General features: G+C 38.1%; 1 protein-coding gene across 1 annotated transcript in view; it reads right to left on the bottom strand.

The window, feature by feature from the left end:
* Positions 1–679: 679 nt before the first annotated feature.
* The window catches only part of LOC131029705 (zinc finger CCCH domain-containing protein 44), a 97,063-nt gene continuing 88,030 nt past the window's right edge, over positions 680–9,712 (bottom strand). The window contains exons 9-10 of the mRNA XM_057960307.2: positions 3,148–3,302; positions 680–3,055 (exon numbers count right to left, since the gene is read on the bottom strand). Of these exons, the coding sequence (XP_057816290.2) occupies positions 945–3,055; positions 3,148–3,302 (2,266 nt within the window). The 3' untranslated portion in view covers positions 680–944. The remainder of the gene's footprint in view (positions 3,056–3,147; positions 3,303–9,712) is intronic.

Below are 9,712 nucleotides of genomic sequence, written 5' to 3'. Positions count from 1 at the left end.
ACCCCACTGTAAGGCACACTACTTGAAATGGAGATTAAAAATTATTGCATACGGACTACTCAAGAAAATTTCTCAAAGCTCCATGAATTTTCTTTGTTAATACAATATATTTTGAAAATGAACATTTAGAAAATTACAAATATGTCATATGGTGATGCATTGGTCAAGCCTCATCACAAGGCAAACTACTTCGATTAAATATCCTTGCATTATTTAATCCTCTAAGGAATTTTCTCAAAGCTCCATTAGGTTTTTTTAATACAAAACATTTAGATAATCAACTGTCAGGAAATTCTAGCTATCATATGGTGATGAATTGGGTTATCTAACCATAAGGCAAACTACTGAAAACAAAAATTTAATATCCATGCATTATGTGGTATTCAAAGGAATTTCCTCAAAACTTGATTTGAATTCTTTGTTCATACAAGGCATTTAGATAGTGAAAAAGGAGGAAATTACAAATTCTTACGTTTAGGTCAGTCGCATCCTAAATGTCTAATCAGGAACCCAAAAATCAACATCGAAGTAAGGAACTAAGATAAAAGCATCTACCATTAATGAGATAAAGAACTTAATGATTGAATGATAAACAAAGAGATGTTTCAAACTGGCATTACTTAGACACGGTTCTGCTCTTAAAGTCATCTAACAAGCATATTCATGTTGTGCACATTGGTCAAACTTCAGAATGTTCATACATTGGTATATTTTGTAATAAAATATTTGTACATCTCAATTTTGCCCTTGTTAATTAAAATTTGAACTGCAGCAAGATCAGCTAAGAAGCCAAAAATAGGAAAGCCTTATTACAGAATCAAAAGCGATCTTGGTATTACAAAAAATTTACAAAAATGATTGCACTGACATAAAACTGTCAAAGCAATTTCACCTTCAGCGATATGACTCATTACACATTAATTGTAGCAATTCAACTTGACAAGTTAACCATGGTGAAACTCACAATTAGCCCCCCGTTTACAAAAGCCTCTTCCATGAAACTTACAAGGAATGTCCTTTTTTGAATTTCTGGAGGACCGAAAACCCTCATGGGCTGGTCTACTGCAAAACTTTCCAGCAGAATCTGGGTCATGGTAACTTTTCTGAGAGTTCCGTGACTCTGATCTAGTAACCTTCTCCATGTTTTCAGTTCTTCCAGATTCATTCCAGCCTTCACTGGGGGTGCTCCCGACCCAATTTCCATTGGGACCACTGCTCCCAACTTCAGTTATAGGTTCCAAAGCTTCACTAGTTGTCAAAGCTGTCCATAATTTCTCAGAACTTTGGGGTGCGCCCCAACCTTCATTTGTAAATTTGCTAGCATCAACTTCTGAAGCTTTTGGCCACTGATTTTCTGAACTTGGAGGTGCACCCCAACCTTCATTTATAGACTTAATAGTCTCAACTACTGAAACTGTTCGTGACAAACTTTCTGAACTCTGGTGTGCACCCCAACCATCCATTGTTGTCTTTGGAGGTTCAGCAGGTGAAGATGATGATAACATATTTTCACAATTTTTGGGACCACACCAACCTTCATTTGAATATTTAGAAATTTCAACAGTGGCAACCGAAGGAGTTTTCCAAGAACTATCAGTACATTGATTTATACCCCAACCTTTAGTTGGACCCCCGTCCCGGCCTGCATTTCTCAACATAGAAGCTTCAGAAATTTGGGATCCACCCAAAGCTCTATTTGTCAATAGAGCATCAGAAAAATGGGATACAGGCATGCCATCATTTCCACCTCTGAGCATTGATGGGTTACTGCCAACCCAACTGCTTCTTCCAGAACTGGAAGCTTCAATAGCACTCAAGCTTGACCTCAGGTTTGTAGAACTTTTAAGTACACCAATACCTTCATTTGAATCTCCACCCCAACCTCCTGAAAATTTATGGTTTTCAACAGTTAAAGATGCTGACAATGTACCTTCAGAATTTTTAGATGCACCCCACACCTCACTGGAACCTGCATTCCAACCTGCATTTGAAGATTTGAGAGATTGAACAGTCATAGAGTCTGTCAATTCAGAACTGGTGATTACACAATTTAATCCTTCCTTTGCTGATATTGGAGCTTCAACAGTTGCCATCGTATGCCCGGAACTTTGAGGCATAGCCCATCCATCATTTGTTGACTGTCCATGTTGTATGTCAATGCTGCTACACCATCCAACAGACTCATGATTTGAATTCTTCATGAATTTTCCATCATTGGTAGAGGAAACCAGACCACCATCGGACTTCCAATTCGACATGTTAGAGATATAGTTTTGTTCTGAGCCCGTCCATGTTGATGCACCATTCCCTGTCCAGCCAGTCCCAGGGTTTTCATTTATCATAACTGCTCTATTCGGAGCAAAGGTTTGATCAGAATGCCTATTAGCCTCCAAGTTATTTGATTTTTTCTGAAAATTCCCTGCAATTGCATCAGTTAACAGTATTGAACCCTCTTGCATTTCATGTGTCCTCCAAATCCGCAGATCAATTGGGAAAAATCCTTTCATATTCCACTTCCTCAGTTGCAACATAGAAAAGGGTCCTTGTATTGTGCCAGTTGGGTCTTTATAGTGCCAGACTTTCCCTGTTTCACTTACCTCTTCCATAATTGGAGGCTTAGTTGAAAGATCTACCCTAAGAGTCGATTTGTGTGTTTGATCCTTCTCTTGCTGCCATTCCGAACTTGAATGCAAGCTACCAACTCCAGCATACGATCCACACCAATTTGATCCAGCTATGTTTTTCTCACTTGAACATTTTTCAATTTTGCTTCCATCATCCCTCACACAACTCTTTTTGGAATCCCAACCTGAAGATTGTTCGTCTCCAGATTTCTCTTTTCCCCGGTTCCAATTTGCACTATTAGTATTTTGTTCATTGTTGTCCAGGTGATCATGAGACCAACCATGATTCTGTGTAATAATATTGCCTCTCTTCCATCCTGATCGTCCACGCGAGGATGTACTACTTTTCCTGTTTTCCCAAGTATTCCCTGAGATTTGTTGGACACCATCCCACCCTCCCTTTGAATTGTCCCATTGATGAGAATCCATACCTGCACAAACAATTTAAAAGCTCATAATCCTAATTTGCCTAAAGAGTATCCACAATAAACAGAAAAATTTAAAAGAAACAGAATTGAAAAACCTTGATTGCTGCCTTTCGGCATGTCCTCTTTATCATCTGAATCATAGTCTGGATCTACATTTGGATCAGCAATAACCTCTGGAATTTCCTGTAATTTTCGAGCACGCTCATCAGGGCTGCTTAGTAGCTGCAACTTCTCAACACATTCCCTTAGCGTGAGATATCAAAATTAGTCAAGGATTGACAACACAAAAAGTTATATTGCAGAGACAACTTATATCATTCGTTTTTGTCATCTTTGTCCATTTATAGATGCGATGTCACTGACAATAATAACAAACTAAATATACCTGGTTGTTAGTAAATAATTCTAAAACAATTGTTCCTTTTTTATTTCACTATTAGTTAACACGGAATATCCAAAGCTTTGAGGTTCTAATTGAAAACAATAGGAGACACAATTATATACACAACTTGAACCAGGAAAAAATGCTCCTTTAGACCATTTATTTTATAGAGGCATTCAGCAGAGGAATAAATACGAAGAGACTATCCTATATCTCCAACAAAATAACAGATTTAACACATTTGTTTTAAGTTTGGTCAATATGTTGAATCTGTCTGAGCAGCACAAACAAAAATATTTTTCTTTTCGTGTTAGTTGACCATAATTTAGTGGTCAAAGAATTGAAATCTTAAATTATGTTTATGAAGTAAAAGTTTCTGGAAGCTCAAATAATTTTTCATTGGCATAGGTTGACTCTACTGAACTAACTTGCACAAGAGTAGAATAAAGTAGGAATAAGATGTGAATGCTTAATACATGATAATAATAGGCCACTTTGAGAGGGAAAAACTCCAAAAGTCTTCAACAAGAATAGAATTCACGATATGATAATAATAAACTAGCCACTATATATATCATACTTATGCCATGGATGTGACCCAGGCCAACCTAACTACCTATATAGACTAAGTAAATGATCTGCTTAATTAAGGACTACACTACCACAAGTTGGTTACGTATATCCCAACACAATTTATGGCTTAAGGGTGTAGCATGTGCACAAATCAACATCAGATGCTCTACCATAACAGTCGATTTGTGTGTTTGATCCTTCTCTTGAATTCAGATCAATATCAGATGCTCTCGCACAAATCTTCATTTTCCCATGTAAAATTCTCGAGAGGAGAATTCTTCCACTTCCTTTTTTTGTAAATCACCCTCGTCTGCAACCTCGTAGTATGTGCTCAAAGGATTCCCTGAGGGTCCAAAATCATTCTGCCTTCCTCATCAAGCTGTAGTACAAGAGGAAAGACCTTAGACTTAATAGTTTGGGCTCGGATTTGAGTTTGAGGTTCGGGTTCGAACAATTTTTTTTTGGGGGGGGGTGCATTTGTTTTGGGTTCGTTAGTACAAAAACATATAAAAATCAAAAATATATACATACATGCAGCAGTAGTTAAGTTGAAAATACACCACTATGCAAATAGTCAAATAACATAGCAAAATACACCACCATATTAAATGAACCAAATTAACATAGCAAAATAGTAAATGAATCACCATATTAAAACTTTAGTTCAAAAATAATAATGTCAGGCTACAACAATCAGCCATCACTGATCAAATATCATCATCCTCCTCCATATGCTGTGGTAAATTAGAAGAACCACAAACAGTGCCAATGGAACTGGCACTGGCATTGATAGTGGTACTAGCATAGTCAGTCTCATGATCACTATGTAGATCATGGTCATCATCAACTTTAAGTGCAGCAAGGCGGGCCACTGAATCATCCAACTCGACATGCTCTAGATCAATATCCCTCTGCTTTGTCTCCCTTTCTTTGTAGGCATTTTCTTTGTGTACAAGGAGCAACAACTTCGAATATACAAAGACCAAGGTCTCCACCTTTTTGGAGTGTAGTCCATTGTGCTTTATTGAGTTGATGGAGTATGTGCTCCAATTCCTCTTGGATGAAGATGAACTAGCAACCTATCAAGATTTTGAAATAAGAGAGTTAAGAGTTATGAATAAAATTGAAATTTTAAAAAAAATATAGTTTTCTTTCATAACTAAGAACTTGTGATAAAATTTTGATGGCAATAAGTTGTAGGTGCTGGTATACTTCTCCATGGAAGTACCGCCAACTATGAGCAGGAACCCTACTCTTGTCCCAAAGAGCTTCAAGACCACAATCATTTGTGCCTGAAAAAACTCATGAATTCAGCCCACACCTTGGGTCATAGGTCTTGGGGAAAGAGTCTACGAAGGGTTGTCTTGTACCCTTGAGCAACTTCAGGATCTCTATATGGGGCAACTATTGTGTCAATAAGGAGATCCTGACTATAATACTTTCGAATCAATGCAAAGACAAGGAGATGCAATGGAGTGGTCATTCCATCTTTCAACAATGATTTGTTGTATTTGTTTAAAGAATGTTGCTTCTGGAACTTGCACTTTTGCATTTATGATGACTTTCATCTTCTCAATCATTGAGTCAATGCCATCACATACCTCACCCAAACAAGGCCTATCCATGTCAGTAATGGATCATGCTCGATATAGGCTCAGTGAAATTCAAGAGGTACTCAGCAAAATTCCACCAAGTGTCATCTAGTATCATTCCCTTGATGTTTGCTGCCATTGTAGAAATAGATTGCCTCCATATGCTCCAATTAGGGTTGATTAACATGCTAGCTAGTGTCGTACAAACCTTCAAAGGTTGTCTCAACACAAGTGTGTTGGAAGCAAAACGAGTCTCGGCAACCTATTTCAAAATCAAATAAGAAAAAATTAATATTAAAAAGTTTACTAAACATATTTATTATTTAACTAAATTTCAAATTACATCTCGAGAATTGTCAAAATATGCATTGTGACATATGGTGATTGGTATAAACATTTGGATCTCCTCAGCCTAAGCATACACCTGTTTGATCCAATCAACTGTGTTTCCAATTTTTTGTAGCATTAGGTTGAGTGAGTGGACCAAACAAGGTGTCCAAAATATGTGTTAATACCGCTCCTCAACCAATAACTCAACCACCTTACAATTTTTGGTATTGTTTGTTTACCACTTGAACAACATTTTGAGGGCCAACTTCCTCAATGGCTTGAAAATAATATTAGCAACGAATGGATCATCCTTCACCTATCCTTCACAATCCACTGCTCTCAAAAACATTGCCCATTTAGGGGATACCACAATAATGTTAATCAATGGGAGATTTCTTGCATCTTTCCATCCATCAAATGTGATGGACACCCCGGTTTCGATCCATGAATCCTTGATGGGCTTCAGGAGTCCTCTACATGCTTCACCTCTTTCTCCAGTAAGTACGCACCTTATCATAACTTGGGCCCTTGAACCCTTTTGGAGCCTCATTGATCTCACCATTTATTGCCAATAAGGTGAGCAAACAACATTAAAGGCCAATCCATTAGCATGGATGCATCTAGCTATGTCTTGGTCAACAATTTGCCTACCCTCATTGGGAAATGATGTTTCCAATGGTACCTTTGCTCTCTTATGTAACAAAATAGGTTGTCCTTGAGGTATAGACAAGAATGGATGGCCCTCTATATGGTCATGATTGGAGGTGATGGAGAGGCCATCGATCCCTTCTTAGTCTGACTCTTTACCAAAGGAAGAGGAAAATTGTTTCCCAATTGCTTCGTCTTCTTTTTGTTTCTCTTCTATATATGTCAATACTTGTGCTCCTGCAAGAAGGCCTTTACCTTTTGGCTTTCCTAGACAAAATTTGATGCCTTTTTGAGGAATAAAGCACAAATGTTCTTTCACCCAACTGCATGAGCTCCTATATGGTTCTTTGCAATGAGAACAAAACCAAAGAAAACCTCCTCCACCTGGAAGTTCTTCTACCATTTCCACATATTTCCAAAGGGGGGAATTTGGGTCCATTTTAAAATAGGGTTCATTCCCAATACTAGAAGCACTTACCATTCTACAAACCAAAATGAAAAAATAAAATTATAAATTAGAACTAGAGAGTTCATTTCAATTTGTAAAAAAAATACAAGGAAAAATTTAAAAATAAAAACAAACAACAAAAACCTACCTCTTTTGTTGAAATCTTCCTCTTCAATGTCTTTGAGAAAGAATCTACATTATAAGAACCAGCTAGGAACAAGCACCAATCAATCTTCAACTCTCCCTAAGCAATGGTAAGCAAAAAATAAAGTTCAGCAATGAAGCAAAGAAGTTTTTTTTTTCATTCTATTGTGCAAAAATGAAATAGGTTTTACCTTTTTGGTGTTTTAAGAGGTCAAATTAGGGTTTGGGGGCAGTTTTACCTTTTTGTCACTTCAATGTCAAATTCCTCACAAGTTTCAGCTAAATTTGTCCCAAGTTCCACCTGGATGAGCCCACAATGTTTGGGCGGAACCCTATCTGAACCCAAGGGGAAACAGACCCAGGGAGGACAAATTGAGACTTAGGAGGTCCCCTAGAAGAACCCAGTAACGTAGCCCAAAAGCATCACAATTCCACAATGAAGGCTTTAGAAAAATCTAGCTAGAACTGGAGTTGTACACCTGGCTTCCTTCAGCTTCTCAAATTGCCTAGTTTCTACTTCATTCCATTGGAAAGTATCCTTCAATAAAATTGTGAGTGGTGCTGCTACACTGCCATAACATTTTATAATTTGTTGATAGTGACCAATTAAGTCCTAAGACACTCTATAGGTTCTTGGGGGTTCTACGTATTGCCATTTTTATGACCTTGATCTTGTGATAATCCACCTTGACTACCTCATGAAATAATATGACCTCGGTACTCCGCCTTTTTTACTCCAAGAACACAATTGGATGGCTTAGCATAAAGTTAATGCTGTTCAAAAATGTCCAAAACTTGATTCACCTATTGCAAGTGTTCCTCCTATCTTTTGTTATATATTAAGAAGTCGTCAATAATTACCAAAATAATTGTTTTACAAAAACAACCTAAAAAACAGATTTCATCAAACTTTGAAATGTAGATGTTGAATTTGTGAGGTCAAACGGCATCAACAAAATCCATAGTGTCCCTCATGGGATTAGAAAATTGCCTTACGTATATCCTCATCTGTAGTTCCAATTTGATGATAGCCAAAATGAAGATCAAGTTTGATAAAATAAATAGCATCATTTATCTTATCTAACAAATCATCAATTACTAGAATTGGAACTTATCATTTATGATGTATTTGTTCAGCTCTTTGTGATCAAGATAAATCTGACAAGTTTCATCTTCCTTTGTGCACCATTCCCATTAACAACAAGAACTCTAACTATGCCTTATAATCCCTACCTCTAGCATCTCTTGTACCATCATCTCAATCTCACTTTTTTGTACATATGGTATCTTAGGGTCTAGTGTTGGGTGGTTGGATCCTTAGGACTAGTTGAATAGCAAGATTATGAGCTGTTTTTGGAGTTAATCCTTTTAGCATATCTCCAGAAACTACTAAATTCATATCTACAATTGCTTGTACATCTAACAGTGTACAAACCGAGCACTCAATCATCTATACCAAGTGAATTGCTCAAGTTCCAAATGTAGGATGCCACTATTACCTCTTGTCCACATGTGATTGTAGACGGCATAAAATGCCTACGGTTTTATTTGTTATCTACCAATGTATTAATTAATTATATTAAGTGGGTTGTCACTCTTGGTAGTTATGTGTAGGTTGGTTGACAATTTTGTTCCTCTTGGCAACCGTCAGGTTCTTTAAATATGTTGTGTACTGCCAAGGAAGTAGTACGGTATTGTTGGAACGATTGTAATCCTTGGCTGACCATCTCTAGTCTCTTCTTTGTAATAATTGCATGTGTGAAAAAAGATATATTTTACTGCCGTGTCTAGTATGCATTGTCATGTACATTATTATTTCTTGTATTTAATTTACCAGTTGTAGCAGTAAACATTTTGGCAACATTACCTTAAAAGAAATCGAGTCAGCCTTGAGTGATTCATGTCCGTAGATCCCATTATAGGTGAGAAGAGGCCACAAGGTGGTCAAGACCAAGCGACTAGGTGATCCGCCGACCCTCAGCCAGAGGGAGCACAGAAACGAGTCAGAGCCTAGAAGTACTCGGAGTGTTGGGGCGTTGGAGGTGGACGTGTAGAGGACGTGCAGGTGTCTGAGAGTGCAAGGAAAGCACCGGAACGTAGCGGTCGAAACAATCCACCCAGGTCCGACACACCTGGAAGTACTCAGAGTGTTGGGGACGTTGAAGGTGGACGTGCAGAGGACGCCTGTGTGGCCGAGAGTGCAAGGAAAGCATCAGAACGTGGCGGTCAAAACAATCCACCCAAGTTCGGCACACAAGGCGAATACACACGTACCTTCCGAGTGAAAACAATGTTGAACACCCAAAAGAAGCAAAAACTGTCCGAGTTCACAGGGGATGGATCGGAGGACCTCGTACAACATTGTAAGACATGTATAACAATATGGGACACGAATGGCCAAGATGACAAGGACTACTGGCTGAAAGCATTTCCCGCCGCCCTTTGGGGGATCGCCATTGATTTGTATACCGACCTCAATGCCCAGTACAAAACAAGATGAAATAATCTAAAGAAGGCCTTCGAGGAGGAATTCAAGCTCCTGA

The sequence above is a fragment of the Cryptomeria japonica genome, chromosome 9, assembly GCF_030272615.1.
Source record: "Cryptomeria japonica chromosome 9, Sugi_1.0, whole genome shotgun sequence".
Lineage (NCBI taxonomy): Eukaryota > Viridiplantae > Streptophyta > Pinopsida > Cupressales > Cupressaceae > Cryptomeria > Cryptomeria japonica.
Note: the sequence above shows the minus strand (reverse complement) of the source record. Positions and strands in the feature narration are given on the sequence as shown.